General features: G+C 37.9%; 1 protein-coding gene across 1 annotated transcript in view; it reads right to left on the bottom strand.

The window, feature by feature from the left end:
- DNAH11 (dynein axonemal heavy chain 11) overlaps window positions 1-21,340 on the bottom strand; it is a 162,531-nt gene that overhangs the window by 76,844 nt on the left and 64,347 nt on the right. The window contains 15 exon segments of the mRNA XM_059818829.1: window positions 2,545-2,687; window positions 3,504-3,627; window positions 5,049-5,066; window positions 5,068-5,212; window positions 8,032-8,215; window positions 9,939-10,119; window positions 11,215-11,285; window positions 11,288-11,453; window positions 11,877-11,944; window positions 11,947-11,978; window positions 14,339-14,387; window positions 14,390-14,493; window positions 19,362-19,457; window positions 19,459-19,568; window positions 20,928-21,101. Of these exon segments, the coding sequence (XP_059674812.1) occupies window positions 2,545-2,687; window positions 3,504-3,627; window positions 5,049-5,066; window positions 5,068-5,212; window positions 8,032-8,215; window positions 9,939-10,119; window positions 11,215-11,285; window positions 11,288-11,453; window positions 11,877-11,944; window positions 11,947-11,978; window positions 14,339-14,387; window positions 14,390-14,493; window positions 19,362-19,457; window positions 19,459-19,568; window positions 20,928-21,101 (1,665 nt within the window).

Below are 21,340 nucleotides of genomic sequence, written 5' to 3'. Positions count from 1 at the left end.
GGCTGAAGCATGAAACTGCTTTACTGCTGAGTTCCTTAGAAAATGGGGAGCCAGCTAAATACTGACAGGACTATGCAAGGAGAAGACCCTTATAAGGACGTAATGACTAAAGTAGTCCAGCCAAGTCTGCCTGTTGGAAGGGAACTGGAGAAATAGTATTACCCTAAAACCATCAGACTTAGTTCTTAATGCTTGGACTTCACAATGGCCACTGAGGGACTGTAAACTTTGAAACATGAGGAAAATACACAATGAGAAACCTGTTCAAGACACAGGAGCAAGTATTTGCAGTAGAGATCCATAGCTCATGAGGAAAACTGGCTGCACAGAGTCTAAGTAACAGAGATTCATTTCAGAAGAAAAGCCATATGACACCTATGGCTTATAGAATACATGGTAATGTTTAAGAGCACTGAGGAAACGGAGATGAGCTAGTAGGAAATGTAGAACTCTGAAAACATGCAAAGATGAAATGCTGTGAAGAGTATGTTTACTGGAAAGAGTGCATTTAAGAGTATGTTTGTGTAGGACATGGGTTGCAAGGCATTTAGGCACGGTGTTCCCATTTTTGGGAAAATGTTGAAAGGTTGCCATGACAAAAAGAATAAAATAAAATCAGATGGAGCTCAAGAGACAGCAGGACTGACTGGCCATTCCTCTTATCCATGCTTTCAAGAAATAGTTGCTTCTTCTGGCCTTTACTTTTATAAAAATTTTGGTAATGTGCAGAGTATTTAAGAGTGATTACTGCATGGGATATTGAAAAACTTCTGGAGCTCCAGTAAATCACTGTGAGCCTTAGAAACTTCCCAGCCTATGCAATGCCATGCCTTAGCACTGTCAGCACATTACCATTCACTATGTTTGGCCATCAGCTTTGTTTGCTTAAGCAGCATTCTTCCTTCCTAATTTATTTCATCATTCATCACAAAAGCTTTTGAAATCCTCAGGTGCATGTATGTCCTTGCACACACTTCAGTCGCAGGCCCGTATTTTATAGTGATGCAATCCACTGTCTTTGACATAGTTCCAACTTACACTGATGTAAATTTGCACCTACATACATGGCATGTTCTCAGTACGTTAACAGCATAATTGATTGCAAGTTCCAGACTGAAAACAATCAAAACAAAACCAACACAAAACCAAAGAGCTATGGTGGTTCAAAGAATTGCACTGTCTAGCTTGGGTTCCTGAGCTACAGATTCCTCATCATAAACAGAACTGTAGGGTATAAGATGATGACTGAGCACAAGGGAAATGTGGCTTAATGTAGGATGTTGGGGTTTTAAAATGAAATTGAAAAATGAGACTATATGACTTCACTAAGCTTTAACATTCTGAAACTGTCTAAATACTCTCTTTTGTTCTCTTTCACATTTGATTAGTCTTTTATTCTTCAAATATAGGGAAAGGAGGAGGTGATAGGTCACCCAGCACTAACTGAAAGTCCATACAGATATCTGCCAGTGTGTTAACTCATGAAATTTATGTCTCACAGAATCATTAAGGTTGGAAAAGACCTGTAAGATCATCAAGTCCAACCAAGTCTCCTTCAGTACTATAATGTCTCTACTTTGCTTCCCTGCAACATGAATAGGTATCTCCCGTTCTTGCCTCCAGAAGTGCTAATTTGCACAGTGGGGGACTGATGAAACAGTTGCAAGGTAAAAGGCGTTTGAAAGCTGGCTTTCAAAAAGCCCTTAAAAAAAGAGAAAAGAAAAGAAGAAATTGTTGGGGGAAGAAGGAAAACACAAAGGGAAAGAAGAAAATGAAGAGAGATATTAGACTTTGTATTTTTTTTCCTGTCCTTTCTTTAAAAATGTACACAAACACAATAGTCATGAAACAGTTGCAAACAGCACTGACTAGAAATAAATATACAGAAAGTAAGCACCACTATTGACCACGTCACTGAAGTCTGGAAAAGTGAAAACAATACAGAATATGTCACACTAGATCCTGTACAAATCTCCATTGGCCTTTAAGTTACAGAAAAAATTTTTGGAGGGACAGAAGTGATGGCAACAAAATTAGAGACAGGAGGGAACATCAGCAAAACTAAAGCAGCATAGGAAAAAGAGAGAAGATGAGAAAAAAAGTGAGAAAGTGGTATGCTTTAAAGTGTAAGAACTTGAAAAAAATCTCATAAGCAAATAGGAATGGTCTTTAGATCAATGGCGGTTAAACATTGAGAAGAATCAGAAAAAACCTGCACAGAAGAGTACTGTGGAATAATCTGCTACGGGAAGGCTTTTCTCAACCCCAATCAAACAGATCAGTCTAATACACAAAGTGCGGGGCATATATTCCTTTCAAAACACTGTTTCCAAAGGGTTAATGGTTTTCAGACTTTTAATTTTCTTATCAGCTACATACATGTTTCAGATGATGTATAAAATTGATGCCTGCATAACCCAAAAGTTCCTAAAGATTCCACTCCAAACCCAGTGTTCCCAGCTTCTGCTTTCCAGCTTTCATGAGAGAACTACAGTCAACCTCAACAACATTACCTCTGCCTCTCTCCCCCGAGACATGCCTTACTTTTAACTGCAGATGCACTCTGCTCAAGGAGAGCCTCCAGCAGCTTTCTCTGGTGTCCATCAGGCCCAGGGCTCGGACTTCTTTTCTAACTCCTCTAACTATGCCCTCCACGTCTTCATCACTGAACAGATCTGGAACCTCTCCTGTGAAAAGACAAAGGGGTAGTTAGGAGAAGCCTTACACAACACAACCTGAGAAATAATCTTCTACGTGGTATTTAGCACAATGGGGTTTAGGCACATAACTAGAGCTATGTTATGATAATAGATAGATCAAGTAACAAAACAGTTTCCTCCTGTTACCCACACCTGTTCACCTAAAAAGAACAATTCTTTTTTTTATGGGGGAGGACACAACATTGTTTTAAAAAGACAAAAATATCTGCCCTGATAGGAAGTTCACTCATAAATTATGTATCCCTCAGAATAGCGGTTCCTTTTTTTACAGGCTGTTAGAAAATTGTTTTCCAGTCTGGTTGGAAAAAATAAATAATAATTTTAAAAAAAATCTTTCAAGATGCTCTCCAACTGTACAGCCTGGTATTACTCCCTTTTTCCTTCCACCCTGTCTCCAGATCCCCATGCTCAGATTCCAGATTCTCCGATTTTCAAAACGGGTGAAAATGCATTGCTGTCTGTTACACTTGTGCGGTCATGAAGACATTGCTTGAAGTCACTGAAATCATATCAAAGCAAACATGGCATTAAGTCAAAGAGAGATTCCCATCCTCTCCCAAATCAATGCACTTATGCACGATAAGCCCTAGCGATTAATCTCCTCAGTGGGCAATGCTTTTCTTAAGCAAGTTAGATTCAATGCTCAAGTTGGATGGGACTTGGCCTCTCTAAAAGCTCCCTCAACAAATACCTGAAAGAGAAATAATCTCTTTAAAGTTCAATGAAACCACAGAGCATTTGTCATTGGAAAAGATCTTTCAAGAAATGTGTTGGTCTAATCACCTGATGCCAACAAGTCATTAATCAGCACAAGAAAGCGTTCATCTGGAACCTGGGCATCTGTCAGCAAAAACACTGTGGGCATGTTCTTGGCACTGGTCTTGATGTACAAACTGGCAAGATCTACCTGTAAGGAAAGGAGGCAATCACTCATATTCTGTTAAAACGTTGATACAGAAAAAGTGTGAAATGCATGTTAGTGGATGGCAACTCATTGATTACTTTAAGTTTATTTACATATCGCTAATTTGCTGCATAACATCCAAAGGGAAAAAGCAGTTTGCCTCTGTTTTCCATATCAAACACTGATATTTTGACATGTCCTAGTGGTAAAGATCAAAATGGACTACCAATCAAGGAAATACCCCATTAATGTACTAAAAAAGGGGTACTGCAGCCATGAAAGTCCCCATCAAGAACAGCCACAACCATACCAATAATGTCTGGGAATTGCATTGAAGCGTCAGATCCATTTTAAATTTTGTTATTTCTGCAAGACTATTTTTTTTTTTTTTTGGTCATGAATTTATCTAGGAGAGCTTTCTTATGGGGGAAAAAAAAAAAAGACTGAGTAGTGCTTTGGTGCACTGTTACTTTTACTGTCACACTTGGGTGGCCCAGAGAGAAACATGGCATGGGACCATTAGGCTAGCAGCAGCACGAACGTGGAATGCTTTTTGGCATTGTGTTCCAGAAAAAAAAAAAAACCCGCATCAGTTGCACGTTTGTGGTCACATTTGAAACACAGATTAAGGTCAGTGCTGGCTGATATGAACAAGTTACCACATGACCTAGCAGAAAGCAAATCCTCAGGCTTGTTAACAGAGGCTTAGAAGTTCAGCTGCTTGGAAACAGCATGGGGGAAATGACCACTTGAGCCCGCATCTTACACTGCGCCTCATTTACCCAGGGAAGGAGGGCACAAGAAGTTAGACACCACGTAAGACAGTGAAGAACATGCAGCACTTTTCCAAAACAGAACGGGATGTACCTCCCCCTGAAAACTGATGCCTTGGGCTGCACACACTGTGATGGCTTGGCAATGGCCCAAGGCTAATAGAATGGCTTTTTGGGGACCACCATCCACCAAATTTGGCCATAATCAGATCCTTATTTAGCCGTGTCTGAGATTCAGAAGCATCACTTGCTGTCCACATGGAGTGAAGAGGCACAAAATGTTCCCCCCTCCAATTTTATTCCACTAAATCAATAAATGTGCAATAACATGCAAAAATTTGTAACAAACGGCTAACTTTAAATATCAGAAGTCCAAACACATCTTTGTAGTGTGTGAAGTAGCTGCCTTGGAAAAAGTGGAGAAACTACCAAAATTCTGTGAAGCATGTAAACAAACACTAAAATATCTTTTGACCACCCATTTTTCAGAGATAAAGAAAACAAGAGGTACAGCTAGAAACCACAGGAACCACAGGAGTTGTTACTGTAAATTACACTCTTTCTCCTGTGATTTTATTAAGCCCATGCAACAACAAAATGACACATTCTTTAAGTAGTGAACTCAGACTCAGATAATATCTATTAGTTTACCCTCAGGTCCTGGATCCTTATAGTCTTGCTTCAGTGTGATTTGGAAAACCTCCAAGGAGCAGATGTATGCCGCCAGCCTCAACAAGCTTTGCTTACCACTACCACCTACTCCAATCAGAAGTACATAACCCCTAGGGGCTTCTAGGATACAACTGGTCCAGCACCTGATAACAAAAAACCAATAATGTAACAGACTCCAACAACCTCTTTAGCCAAGTTTCTCAATTTCTTTTTATTGCACCAAGCTTGGGATTGTTGTTTTTTTTTCTTCTTTCTTTTTTGTCTATTTTTGTGGTAATGTGCTTCCGACACCTATAGGTATCACAGAATCACTAAGGTTGGAAAAGACCTGTAAGATCATCAAGTCCAACCATCAACCCAACAACACCATGCCCACTAAACCATGTCCCGCAATGCCATGTCCACACGTTCCTTGAACGTCTCCAGTGATGGTGACTCCACCACTTCGCTGGGCAGTTTATTCCAGTGTTTCACCACTCTCTCAGTAAAGAAATTTTTCCTAATATCCAGCCTGAACCTCCCCTGGCGCAACTTCAGGCCGTTTCCTCTTGTCCTGTCGCTAGTCACTTGGGAGAAGAGACCAGCAGCCACCTCTCTGCAATCCCCTTTCAGGTAACTGTAGAGAGTACATTATCCTCACATCAGCATTTTGTTTCTTTACAATGTTTGAGCAAGTGGAAAGAAAAATCTATTTTCCTTTGTCAAATATTGAAGGTCTGCACTGACCTGTACAATGACCAGAGCTATCTGGTAGCTCATTCTTTGCATTGAGCTGCTCCAAAGCATCATTCCAAGATCCTGATGGACCCTGACTGGACTCAGAATAAAGACCTAGTTAACTTGATGGGAGGTTGACTCAGCCCTAGGAGCACATGAGAATTTCACATCTGGCAGTTTGCACCACAAAGGCTGAAGGATGATGAATCACTTAAGGAAAATTATGCATCAAACTTTAATTTACTCTTGGAATATCTAGCCCACACTACTTAAGGCAAGCTTTTATTTGCTGATCATGTAATACTATAGGATGAATGAGGTCGGATCAGAATCTGGCCCAAAATTAGACAAGATTTAGTTGCTAGAATTTTCAAATACAAGTATTGAGGTAATGCTGCCCCAAAAAAGCCTATGTTTGAGACATTAAAAGAAATCTCTTGCAATTGATATTTTAATCATTTATATAAACATCTAAAAATTATTTTCAAAATTTCATTTTTTTAAAATCAGATGCAGATTCTAAGGCATCACAGCCTAGTATCAGCATACCAGAGCTTAGAGACAGCACGTTGGACCTTTTGCTTCATTTTTCGTCCATGTATCAATGAAAAAAACCCAAAAAGCAACCCCCTCATCCTCTTTATGTCTCATGCCACTGTAAAAATAATCCCTGAAAAAACATCGATGAGAACATTCTTAAATAAAGGGATAATGTGTCTAATCTGGTTGCATCAAATAAAAAGGTAGAAACCTGTTCAACCAAAACATTACTGGAAGCCAATTCTCTTTGACCTCACTGTAGAACTTTGTCAGCTTTATTCATGATTTCACAATGGATCCATAAAAAAAACCATTAAAGGTGTGGAAAAAATTTACAGGATTTAATTTCACATACACTTTTCTGGGACTGCCAAATTATAAGGCTAAGGCACCCTGCCACTTTGTTTGCCAAACTAGGATGCTACTCTCGGTCACTAGACTTCATAGAGAAGATAATGGTTTACCAATATTTTCAAGCAAAACTAGTGATACCTGAGAAGGCTCTGTCTGCAGTTCTGATGATTATCACATCAACCTCTAAATCAGCAGAACAAAATCTACAGTCCCTATGAAAGATCCATATGATTATCTCTGTAATTTAAGCTCCTCTTTAATCCTCTTGGAGGGAAACTTCTACAATAGGCTGCTTTGTCAAGAGTGCCTTCTCTTATATAGCTCCTGCCTGAATACGTGCAAAGTGAAAAATGATGACACTGAAATCCTAGTCCAACTCAATGAGAAGAAAAGGTTCCATGTTAAATGATTTGACACTGCAAATAATAGAAACTGCTTTAACAAAACTTAAGCTCTGCCAGCATGGGCCTCTGTCTCTTTCTGGAAATTACTGATGTTATACATGACCAGAACTACTGTATATGTTGAAGAAAGATTACAAATAATGACAAGAAGAAACAATGAAGTCTGTGCCTCACTTATTTAGCAAAATCTTCACTCTGCCTTCTGAAAACTGGCTGGTTTTCTTCCATGCAGGAAAACAAAGCAAATGTAGTTAATCAGATTTCAGAAACTGAGACTTTGGGCCATGATGGATACCAAGATATTGCCCAACATGAGAAAACCAATTTACATTAGTCTGAGATAAGGTAAGAACACATATGAAAAAAATGTATGGATAAATAAAATAAATCTATGATGACAGTTATAAGTCTGGGCTGGTTTAGGTTTAAAAAAGTACAAGGCTAGGCAGCAAAGTAACTTCAAGTCTGCCATGCAGTGGCATCATTTAGTATATGCTTAAGGTATTACTTGTCCTTGCTTTGAATTAATCTAATTTTAAAAGCATTTTCCCTTTCTTGGAAACAAAAGATAAATATTATTTTTCTTATAAAGGCCTGTTACATCATTAACTAATTAAAAGATAAGCCAATCTACAACATTATAGAATAACCTCAGAGAATAAGTGGTGTTAATTTCTGTGCAGTGCACAAAAGGGTGAATCTCTGTTTAAACAAACAAAACAGAGATTAGCTTTAACACTGAGCCACAATATACTCTTCCATAATGGTACCAATATAGTGTATTTAGCATGATTATTGCTGTATGTTGCCCTTGCATAAGCCTTCCATTAAGAGCGTTTTGAGTCTGCTCTGCAACAACCTCTGAACAGTAAAAAGCAATAACTTCATGCAAACATTGGTAGCATCATGATGCTTTAACTTGCTCCCTTTATAGATATTCCACTTACACACGCTGCATGGCACCCTCAAATAAGACTAGGTTCATAGAAGCATGGATTTCGTTGTAGCCTTCTAGGAACTCCTCAAGTATATTCCTCGGTGGTTCCCACCCTTTCACTGGCTTGTAGCAAGGGTCTGCTCTGCCATCTGCAAAACGGCAATAGATGAGCGGAGACTGCAGCAACACTTGGTCTTCCACATTCTACCACATAGTAAGAGAGAAAAATAATAATTACAAAATGCCGCAAACACAGCACATGAAAAATATTTTCATGAAAAAACAGTCCATTAGTGTATTGATTGATGTACCCCTACACTATGCACTGAAAGACTAAAAGTAGGTGCAAGCATGGGCTCAAAGCATTTGCACAGTACATCCAAACAGACTGGCTCCAAACTGCTAGTAAAGCTGTCTATATCTTTAATTGTTCATGTCTAAACTACTTAAAATTAAGGAACAATAATTTCTTTATGATAGGAAGTCATTGCTCAATTTAGATTCAAACACTCCCAAATATTTTAGATTTTCTGGTGTCCTCATTCCTATCCTTATTCTATTTCTTTTCGCTCCTTTCTTACTGGCACATAGAAATTAGAAAGGAAGGGAAAAAAAGACTAGTAAACAAAGCTGATGTTTTCCAGTTTCCATTTTTTGTCAAATAAATTCAAATACTCCCTCCCTTTGTCTTTTTCTTCCCCTCCCCCCTCAGGAAAACTATTTTCTTTTTTAAAAATCAAATATACATGCATTTAATATGTTCATTTTAGTTCATATTCCTTCTGCTTTGTCTGCTTCAAAATGAGTGTGCTTTTAAGTGAATAGTTTTTGAAGGGCAAGTAGAAACAGTAATGTGGTCCTCACTAGTTAATTCATCCATGGTATTGACACCAACACACATTAATTCCAGAAGAAACTGTATATGCAATAGTACTATATAATATGTGGCATTATTTTGTCTTCCTTGTGCTATGTCTGAGGCAACGAACAATACTGAGAGGTACTATATTTCATTACATATGACAGGTTAAGGAAACGAGGCATACATAACAAAACTTAACTGAGAACATCAAGGCAAAGGAACATACTTCTATCCTGGCTTATATTTTCAGTGTTTCCACGGTGAAAACCAGATGCGTATATTTTCCCTCATCCCCATACAGCAGAAAGACCAAAATGAAACCTGTATATCTATTTTATATGTCTTGCAATTTACTGTGTCTTAACTCTTTAATAGCTTAATTATGATAACAGATACTTTTATTTGGATAACCAACAGTGCTCACAGTTCAAAAAGTACATGCTGTTTTACTGACATGCTCAGAAGCCCAAAGAGAGACAGCAATTTAAAATTATTTTTAAAAAACTTAATTCAATTTTTTAATACATATACGTATATAAACACATATATACACACACACTTAATACTCAAGTTAAACTATTCGGGGAAAGAAAACTAGTACAAAAGGAGTAATTAGTAAAGAAAATAAAAGTATATTATTCTTGTGGTTTGATGCACATAATCAGGAAACAAAATGAAGACCACAACTTGTTTCCACATACCCAGTGAAGGACATGAAGAGTCATGCCCACAGACAGGTTGCTACCTCCCCATTCTAGGCAAGGCTCAAGTGTTTGCTTTAAGTTACTAACAACACTGCAACAGAGATACTTAACAGACCTCTGCCAGTCAAACATTACAGTCAAGGTAAGAATAACCACCTCCGAATCTTCTTAAGGAGGAAGCTTCCTTGGTTTCCCCTCTTCACTTACTCTGGCACCTGGTTTTCCTCTGTAAGGAAGATGCTTGCAGTGGGGGCTGAGGATAAAAAAATAGTGTGCTACTGCTACTTACAGTTCCAGTAAATAAGACCTTTCACTACCCAGTTTTTAACTTGCTGGCATTAGGCAAAATACTTTCAAGCTACCAACGTATCTCAAAATACTTGTGCATAGTGTCCATCATCATTTTATAAAAGAAATTACAGTCTTTGTTTTCCACCAGTTTACCCCCATAGACACATGCTGATTCATGAAGCCAGAGATGTCGAAGATCGTTTCATTGCTGTACACACTTGGGTGTAGCAAAGAGAGTGCCCTAAAGATAACACTTTTTTTTTTTTTTAATGCTGTCATCTGGCATCAAAATAGGCCACACTTAAGGAAGACTAACTGATATGCTGCAAAGGCATTGATCATACTGAGTATATACCTAATACACATTGTGCTTGAACCTATATATTCTTTAATATGAACCAAAATGTCTATAAATTAGCAAGTTCTCTAGCCAACTGAGCATGCAAAATATAATTAAAAAAAAGTCTGCTCTCCACTGACTGGCATGCTTAGGTGACTCATTATGGTTTGAGGCCCTGGTGCAGCACAGGACACAGGGAAGTATCAGCACTGCCAGGATCTTACGTGTTCACTAGCCCTGTTTTGCAATAGCACTCAAGAAAACAGGACACCGTTCATCATGACAAAATTAGTGCTTTCTCAACTGTCACCTCAAATTTCCTTCCTTAATAAATTCCACGCCAGGATAGGTGCAAACATACACGATGGGCCAGTGCATCCCCATCAAACCAAGGTATGTGTTATAAAAGGAGATCTGACAAATCCTTGCCTCCTTGCTAACAGTTCACAATGATCCATGGGGTGGGCAGGCAAGAAAATTATTCTGGAAGAGAACAGAGCTGCACTCCAAGGAACAGGAAAGCAGGTAAAACCAAACCAAGATCAGACTCACCTGATTTTACAAGAAGGACCAGGATTTGCTGACCATACTATATCCTTCCCTCATTTTTATCTTCAATCCCTGCTCTGGTGTTTGGCTACTGGTTTCAGCCCCTACTTCAGAGCTTCTTCAATCTCCGTTTCATTTTACCTAGTCTCCAGAACATTGTTCTTCCCTCCAAACAAATGTTCACCTTCTCTTCTCAAAATAATAAGTAAGGATAGCAAACTTTGCAAAGCATTGCTCTATTTCCACTGAATATCTTTTCTTTCTCAGCTTTCTACCCCTCTCATCTACCTCTACCTGACTATAGTCACCTCAGGGCGGGGACTATCTTCTACCATGTACAAAAGGCATCTGCTCTTCATTAGTCCACAGGCCAACGTACATCATTAAATAATAAAGAGCAGCAATAACAGAGTGTTGTTAGGTAGAAAATTAACCCATGATATAGACCTGGAAGACGCTGGCGAGGTCTCTCATGTTAAAGATACAGCAGAACTTAATAACAGGTGGTGGGAATTTTGAACCACTGCCTGGTGAAGCCATATGGCTGCTTGTACTCTGGCTCGAATAGTCTTGATTACTGATGGAGTAAAAGCATGTTGCTGGAAGTGGAAGCAAACTATCTTGCTATAGATGGTAGTCAGGGAATCTGAAGAAGGGATGTTCAAAGCAAATACTGCAAAATGTCTCTGAAAATGAAAAGGGAAAAAGAGGTGAAGATTCTCCAGCATCAGACAGCAGATAAGAGTCAATGAAGTGTTAAATGACAATACAGCCTGGTAAAAATAGCGTTACTTCTGTGTCACAGAAAATACTTCATTTCTAGCCTCTTCCTTGACACAGTTCCACAGCAGTTGCATGTCTGGCTATGAGCCCCAAGGACACATCTGCCAGGTGAAGGACCCCATGAGACTGCAATTGCTATGAAATTCAGGGGAATCTCAATATAATAATAAATATGGTTTGTCTCTTTATGTTTAGTTATAGGAACAGCAGGATTTTGAACCTGTACTAAATTTCAGACACTATGTCTTCTCCTATCCCCTTCTTCTCCTACCTATTGCAGTAAAAAGCTAAACAGTAATTATTTCATGTATTAAATACAGGATTGCTATAATATGACACTTCAAACCATACCTGGAGTCTAAGCTGCCAGAAGTTGGAATATACTGACAATTATTAATTCTTTAATAGTTAGCTTCTGCCTATCATACCTAAGGAAGAAAATGTAGCTTGATTAATGGTAGTGACAAAATACCGTACATTTTCCAGGCTTAACTTCAGTCAAAGAATCAACATTTCTGCCCTGTAGGAAATCTCAAATACAAATGGCCAGGGAAGTATAAAATTAGGATTGACATTTTAAAATTAAGGAAAACCCCACAATTGTTGTCACATGATATTTTGTTCAGCATTTTTTGTTGAAATGAAGATATTACATTCTCACAAAACATTCTGATAATGATAAAGAGATTTTTAAATTTTTTTTAAATGAAACTGGCTCCAAACAAACTTGGATGAGTACAACATGGTCAAGGGAAGTTCAAATCAGTTTGAGAATGCACACAACCATCATAGATAAGAGCAGACCAATTTAACAGTTCTCAATAAGAAAAAAACCCAGCAAAGATCATCACAGAGTATGAGGTGGCATGTTTAAAAATCACCCCTTTTTCTGCAGCATCATCCAATAGATACTGTTTCTGGCTCTCCAGATGACTCAGCTCCAGGTGAATTAAAAGGACATCACTTAAAAAAAAAAATTAAAAAAAATGAGGCTTTCAGTAGCTGGCACTTTGAGTTCTGATTACCCAAATCTGAAGACAGAGTCTTGTTTCTTTAGAAGTTAGCGTACAACTGAACTAGGCCAAGCAGGTACCATCTTTAAAAAAAACACTGTAAAAGGAAAACTCATAAATAACGCAGGCATTCCCTGCTTCAATCAACAAATCCTTCCCCGAACTTCATAGCATAATGCATGCTCTTTCTTTCCATGCGTTTGCAACAAATTTTACACTATTTTAGAATTCTCAAATGGTTATGTTAAAAATTTCTGAATGGCATGGTCAACTTTTTTCCTAATTAAATTTGTTTTGTAAAATGGAGATTTTTAATTTTTGGTTTGGTTTTGTTTCAAAAGGAACAATTCAAAACAACTCAAAAGAAAGAAGCATCAACAGTTTTAAGCAGTAGGGACTTTTAAGATCCAAAGTTTGAAATCTTTGTGAGAAAACAAAAAGATTCCTGGCTAGAATAGCATGCAGCTCTGGGAAGAAAACAGAAGGGCATTGAGACATTAGCTTTGCATGTCACTGAATTAGACCCGATTGATTTCTCCGAGCTAGAGATGCTCCAGATTTGAGCAGTCGCTTCCTTTTTTCCCTTTACATCTTGTTCCTTAACAAGATATTCAGCTGACGCCTGGTGTCATTCCTTCCTTAGATGAAGTATGACCTAGTGAAAAGCTTATACGATTAAATCAAATCTGCATTAAAAGATGCAAGAAGAGTAGACATTATTGCCTCGCCTAGGTCACAATTATAGTCAGATCACAGCACACATGCCAGCAAAAAGAAGAACATTCTATGAAACAGAGGTTTTAAGGGTATGGGTAAAATCCCTGAACACATGGTGAAGAAGCAGAGAACTGAATAGATACACTCAGCCTCCAAATGCCACCGAAGTATGGCTGGTTTTGTGCGTAGAACGCCTGCCTATCTGTCTGTGCACCTCCTTTTGACAATACACAGACAGATAGCTATGTGTATTTAACTTTTTTTTTCTCTAAATGTCTGATTACTTCTCTCCTTTACTCACCAGATCATTCACAATGTATTCTTTGTATGTCACAGGTTTTCTTCATGCCACCTAAAAGTGACAATGCTTGTATATGAAGAAGAATCTAATACGCATTTATAACAACAATGAAATATTTACACAAGATATAGATCCTCCTGTAACAGAATGAAATCAAACCCTGACCAGCTGATTTTAAACTGAAAACTTTCTCTTTCCGCAGACCCTGGTGAAAGGATATGAATATATTTTAACTGCCAAAATATTAAATTTGCCTTTGGAAAGTAAGAAGTAAATTACCTTAATTGCCCAAATCAACTTAATTATTCTTCAGTAGTCATCTTCCATGGTTTTCTTCTCATAGCAGAGAAAGAGCATTCACTTCAACCAATATCAAAGTTTCTGTGGATTTGTCTGTTGTCTTTACAGGCTGATGAAAAGATAGAGGGTGGCATAGGCTAAACATCTGCCAAGCTGCAATTTAGGGAAACAATTTCTGTATCTCAGACGTCTCTGTTCTTATCAGGTCAATCGATGGGGTCAACACCCAGCAGCTCCATTAGGAGTAGCTGAAGGATACTTTCCTTCCAAGACTCTCTATAGCCCCTTCACTTTCTGCTTCTCTTTTCTAAAACTGTTTATAACCTCCAGGGAGAGTATGCTTTTCTGTTTAAGCAATTCTCCTTGATGCTTTCCATTTCTATGTGGTTTAGGGATCCCATCATGGACCACAATACAAAAATCATAGCAGAACAGTAAGTAAGAAGTAACTGCTCACCAGTGTCCATAATCTATATGCTGCCAAATCAATGCATGAGGTTGAGCCATTCCACTTCAGGCATATTCAAATCATCAATAAAATAGATAAGTTTCTTACTTCCTACTGGACCATAGTTATGACCAGCTTTTTTCCTCCAGCTTTTTTTCAAGCATCTCTGAAATGTAATACAACATACATAAAAATTATTACCACACTAAGCAATATTGAAACTAAACAAAATCCAGAATTCAAAATCATGCTGGCTGAAATTTATGAAACATTTCACCACCTACAAGGTTTTTGAACTACTGAAGTCCTTAGTAATCAGTGAAACTCATGGAGTGTCTTTGAAAAAACCATCAAAATGGGATTCTGAATTCCAGAAGAGTCTTATTGATTTAGTTGGTTGACTATGTCACAGCTTTTGACAATCTCGCTGCATATCCATTTGCATCCTTTGGAACTGAAATGCTTTGAATCTAAAATCCCCAGGTATTCTGACACTCAGCAAGTTTATCAGTGAAGTAGATTATTTTCTCCTTCTCCTGGGAAGGATTAAACAAGGTGTTTACCATATGTAAAGGGTAAAAATATCAATGATAAATATAATTTAATCAGGACATTTAATCAGGAAACTAGCGTGGCAACTCCCATACTAAGGAATATTAAGCTGATTGTATTAAATTTCAGCCTATTCCCCAAAAAGAAGTGCTTACATGATGCTGAATGCAGACCATCAGATAACAAAATTACTACAACAGTAAACAAATTAATTCAAATACCCTTACATATTCATCAGCACTGTAAAATCTTGAGACTTGAATTTTGAGTTTATACAATTTTTATCCAACTGCTCTACTTCCCTTAGAGGTGTAAGGGAAAGAGTACAGAAAGCTGCTAAGTGATCTTGAAAATACAGAAGAAAACCATTTGTATTAAGCATTATTAAAATACTGAACTCTGGTATGATGTGATCCTCAACTTTTGCCACTTAGTGAAGTATTCCACAGATTCACAAGAAAGGTTTAATCATTCATGGACGTTTGATTTCTAATCGCACTGTTTCTATTTTGTGCAGGCAAATAAGAACCTGCAGAAATCATTAGGAATTTGTTAAAGCAGGACTGGAAACTAACAATCTCATCTCTTTTCGTTTCCTTCCTAGGTCATATATTTCTGTTGTCTAAATGATCACCTAAATGTTTTGCACAAAATGAAACCACAGTAATAGGTGGGCTTCAAGGAAAACTTTTCAGCATGTCCCAGTGACTGGGGCTCTCCTCTTCAGTGAGCAGCCTAATTTCAAAAGCTCTCTCTGCCTCATTCAGAGCAGAGATTTGAACCAAAGGTTGTCATGAAACATTTAGGGAAGATGGTGGTTACAACCCTTACAGCACAGGAGAGAATTTAATTCAAATTTTATATGTATGAGATTTCTCACTCAATACAGCTGGGCAAGAGGAAAAAGATTTCTCAAAAATTTTGTGCATCTAGCCCAGGATTTCTTTTGTCCAGTCAATAGTGTCATGAATTTGTGATACACCTGCTATTGGTTTTGAGATGACCAAACCCACATTTTGTAAGACTTTAGTATTTGTCAAGAGGAAAGGAGGGTGAGGAAGCAAAAAAAAAAAAAGTATTATCAGTTCCATGTATAATAAGTAGAATAGGAAAAAACTGCAGGCTACAGACTTTTTCTCCATTGTATTAGGCTGTATGTTAAAATCCTTTAAGTTTGATAAAAAAAGAGTGAAATGTAAGCATATGGTTTTGAACTTGTTTTTTTACAAACTGAGCAACATGTTCACAAGAGCTTGTAGGAAATGGAAACTGTGCTTGCATAGTGACAGCTGAATGCTGTACGTCACAGCACTGCTGCGGTTCTGACTCGTAGCAGACTTTTGGGTTTCTTCGGCAAAGCAATATAAACAAACAAAAACATCACTGCAAGCAGTTTCCATTAGGACAAAAGGACTATTGTGTTGTCATCTTAGATTCTTCAAATAGTGAAATAAATAATCTGCAAACCTCAACAGTGATTTTGTCTGGCCAGTTCAACAAAGGTAACAAATGCTTCTAAGGACATTTCCATCTAGTCACAGTCAGCTAAAAGGATGGTTACTGACTGGAGAAGAAAAGTAAGCAGATAAAAAGTGAAGGTGTGCTGGAGGACAAGACAGAAATGTAGAACCTCAACATATTTGTAACTGGATGATCATAAATTTGGGGGAAAAAAAAGCCGTGACTGCACTTATCCTGCTTTTCTACCACGTAATGGAAAAAACTTTTTGCAGAAACTGCGTGCGCGTGAAAGGTTTAAAGTATCTCAATTACCTTAATATCCTAGGTAGAAGATTTTCTTCTTCTTTTAGCTGAGATACATATATACATGTACTTTTAAACCCAAAATTAGAATACTCCTTCTTGATCCTTAACCTTATCTAAATTTTAAATAATGTCCACAATTATAATCTATTACTCCTATTTTTTTTTAAATACTGCATTATTACAATACAATAAGGAAATATATTTTACTAAATTCTATTGTACATAAATGTTTACACAAATGTCTTTTGTGGCACTGTTCCAGACTTTAGTACTACTGAAAATAGTACTAAATAATTTTTCTGTACTAATAGAAAATACTGATACTAAATACTAATACTTTACATGCTATGGGTATGTACCAATATTAGTTTGCATCAGAACCTGCCTCCATCAAGTAACATTTTGAAATCTGCTGCTCTACAGGGAGAGCGGGTGAGTCATATGTCTTGGGGGAATGCTAAATAAAACCCATCACTACATGCTAATCTCACCCACTCTAGCAGATACCTCAAAAAAAGTTATGTGGATACAGATAAGATGGGAGCTGGCAGAAAATACTGCAGATTAAAAGTGATATGATCCGTGAGAAAAATCTTTTAACCTTTAAACTCTGGAAAGAACACGGCAATATAGTGAATAACTGTACTTCAACGAGTTCAGCTCTTAAGCTCTTCTTTTTGAACTGAGATTTAATTTAAATTGCTCATTTGTGTAATTTGATGTGAATGCCTCTTTCCATTAAAAAAAACCCCAGTAATTTGATTGTTCCAAACAATTGCTTGGAGTGGTAGCCTAAAACACATAAGGAAGGCATTTCAGTGTATCACTTGAATGCATTTTATAGGAAGAAGCACTGGTACACACAAACACAAAAATAATATAACAGGCAGTCATTTTGAGCTATACATGACAGTACAAAATCATTCTGTCACAGCTCACCGAAAAAATGTTGTGAACACAATGGGAAGTGAGAACAATATATTTGTTTCCGAGTTGTCACACAGTTCTTCACCCACTGTGATTAGCGGGGGGGACTTGCTAGCAAAGCATTTAACAAGAGGGACTTGGCTGAAGAGCAGCAGACAGAAGGAAGAGCTGCAGACAACCAGAGGAGTCCACTTCTTTGTTCATCTCTTAGTATTTCTTAGAAGGAGTGGTGAATGTTTTACCACACTGACTTAAAATCTCAAGGAATACTACTAACATTCACAGCAAATCCTTAAAGGCTCATAAACTCTCAGATTTTATGCCCCAGTACCGTTGGTGGGTTTGATACACTTGCAGACAAAGTCCCTGTGATCCTGACTTCACATATTTGGTTTATTTCAGAAGTTTCCTGTAAGAAGAATACACAAACTTTGCTGGCTAAGAGCTCCTTTCATTAGCTTCTGTTTGCAATGGGAAGTGTTATGCTTTTGTGCTCTACTGCCTTGGACATGGTTGCTGCTGGAATCGCGATCATTAGCTAAAAAATCCCTCTCTGAGCAGAGGAATACCTGAAAATTTTTTAAGGCTGATTCCCCATTAAAGGAGCTATGACAGTTTACAACAGCTCATGATCTCACTCTGACGCACAGCAGATTTCTTTTCTCCTAATCTCTCCACTCATTCTGAGGGGCAAAAAGGCGATTAAGTTCTGTTAATGCAGGATTCTATGTTAACATGAATTTGGAAACACTTCAAAGAATAAACTAAGGTACAAAGTAAACTGAAAGTGGTATTTGCTTATCTGACCTGAATACAGAAGAAATCAACACGAGACAGGAAAGAAAGAGCGAGGTAAAAACTTATTCAATGGAGATTTAGGCATTTATACTTATTTTTTTAAGCCTAGGAACAATTTGATCCATTAGCAGCAATGTAGATTGGCTAGAAAATTAAAAATTTGATTGCACAAATAGTTAAATTAAGCATCAAGCAAACTTAAATGCTTCTAAAGATTTTATCTAAAGACTTCTTAAATTTCAGAAAGTTTTTAACAGTGAGAAATTTTTTTCTGTATCTTCTCCCAGACATATGAGAGGATAAGCCAGTGTATTCACTTCTTTCTCTAGTGCTTTTTACAGCTGTCAAAAGCTGTACAGTGAATAGGGTATGTCATTTTTTCTTTATAGTTGTATCAGTTCAAATTACTGTAAGGATAAAAGAAAGGTGGCAAAGAGGGCATATCCACCGACAGCTGGGCTCTCCCTTGACTGTGTTGTTCACGAAAAGCAGAAGAGACTCAGAGCTTTTATAAGCCTATTTTACTTTGGCTGTCTGACTCCTCTTATTCAGAAACCTAACCACCGGTGTAACATTTTCAGCCAACATACAGCCCCCTCCGCTTGTGTGTTATATTAACATTTCCTTTGCTCTGCATCCATCTCACCTATGAAGACTCCAAACTTCTCTAGACAGGGATTGTCCCTCCTCGGGGACTGTGTGGTCCCCAGCAAAAGCAAGCCCAACTCCCGACTGTCCTTTTTGGTACATCTACAGGCACAATGCAGAGACACCCAGGCTAGCCAAAGCTGGCTCAAGGCTTCTTGTTAGCACACGTAAAGCCAAATTTTCTCTTGTCCACAAGCACAGAGCAACTTTGCAAAGCGATGAGCTTGCCAAGACCCAGACAACGGCAGTAGCCAACAGCTGTAATAAGATTGTAATAACTGTGTAATATTTTTCACCTTTGCTGTTGAGGGGAGAAAGGTTTCTTGCATCTGTACGGAACTTACTCTGGAGCACTGCTGATGTTGTGTAGTAGTTGAGAGGGATGTTAGCCAGGAAGTAGTCTTCAGAGACAGCAGCAAACCTATCGCCTACAAACAGTTTTTCCTACTCTGGCATTTCCAACAAACATGACTGGTTTGCCTTTTGTTAAGAGTAAATCAATAAAATATTTGAGACATGCAGTCTCAGATGTATGAACAAAGATTGCCTGAAATTGAAGAGGTAAAAAAACCCATCAAACACTTGCACAACACAGTTTATTTTTAAAAGCAAACACTAATTTCTGTCTCTCTGTCTGGCTAGGACTGAATTCTAAAAAGCAATGAAATGGGATATACCGTTCTCTCGTTCTCAAACGTAATTACTAGAACAAAATATTCTACAGGATTACTTTTTCCACAGCATTTCTACTTGAAAATTTTTATTCAATTTCTTCTAGTAGGAAGATTTTGAAATCAGGTTGTAGCTGAAATGCGTTAGTTCCATCTCAACCTTTACAGAATGCCAGCCTCCCAAAAACTGGTAGAGAAACAGAGGCTGGTGCAACAGGTAGTTGGTTTAATTTTTCAATTAGTATTTCCATTTACTTTTTGGCCTGGCTTTCAGCATACCTAAAACTGTTTGGGCAAACAGTTGGCAATAGAGTAGCTTTCCTTACTGTGAGCACCTAAACTCTTCATTGCCTGATAAAGCTTTCTTTTCCAAGCTCTGTATTTTCCTACCAAATATTAACCCTAAAAGAGAATTTATTACAGGACAGCTGATAAAGAATAACATCTTTTGATCATCAGCTCCATGTTTCTATGCTCACAAACTTCTAATCTCCCCAGGAAAATGCCTACTCATCTAAGCATTTAAAAAGAAAAGGACCTGCAAGTTAATACAACCAAACCAGCATGAAGCATTTGAGAATATTCTATGCGAAACACACTGAAAAAAGAGCAAAAACAACCAAACCCCCAAACTGAGGCAATTACAACTAATAGCTCATGCTTTCTATTTTCTCTACACTGGCAGGTATATATCATACTATCATAACTTCTACGATTTGTATTCCACAAATATAACTCTTAACTTTTAAAGTTGATCAAGAGCATAGCGGAAAGGTGATAAAAGTGATTTGCTTCCCCTAGACCTCACACACTTCTGTTAGTATGAAGGGAGCTTAGCTGGCAAAAGAATACCTGTGCATAGAGCTGGCAACAGAAATATGTTAAGGCTTCAATTTCTGGTGTACAGTTGCTGTAGGCATTACTTTTAATGATTAAATGGACTTGGAGCCTGAATTTCTCCTACTGTGGAAAAAGGGTATAAACCACTAACAAATTGAATATGCTATGTCTTCAGGAGTGCTTTAATAATATAAAAATCAATAAAAGCATCGCTTTATCATTAATCCTCAACACACAACTAAAGGCATGTGGCCCTGATAGAAGGGATTTACCCAAACACATCTAGAGAGTGTTACTTCCAGGACATCTAAGACGACATCAGAAATCCTGACAAGACCCTAAAACATTCCTGCATCTAGCAATGCTCAGTGTGTGGTCACTGGTGTGCACTGTACCTGCAGGGGTGCATCCGGATCCACATGAGGACTCGGGACCTTATCTGCCCAGGGCAGGAACTTCCTCGTCTCTGGAGCAAGGTAATAATCGAACACTGTGCCCTGGAAAGGAAACTTCACAGCTTTCATCTTCTTAAGGCACCAGCAGCTAAATTCAGCTTGTTAATTCGAAAGCTATAAAATGGCGTATTAATTGTTTACAGTACATTTTCCATACCTAGACATTCATGTGAAGCACATATGAAAAACAGACTTAGAAATGAAACTTAATTTTAAATGCATATACATGTAGACTGTGATGAAATAACCAAGAACATCAAAGCACTGTCTTAGTGTTTCTGCTGTTTACAGGGCTAAAGACACCTTCTGATGACATCCTGGATTAAGTGTGGGTGTCAAGATGTTGGCAGTGG

The sequence above is a fragment of the Gavia stellata genome, chromosome 6 (genome assembly GCF_030936135.1).
Source record: "Gavia stellata isolate bGavSte3 chromosome 6, bGavSte3.hap2, whole genome shotgun sequence".
Lineage (NCBI taxonomy): Eukaryota > Metazoa > Chordata > Aves > Gaviiformes > Gaviidae > Gavia > Gavia stellata.
This window is presented reverse-complemented; position numbering and strand designations above follow the sequence as displayed.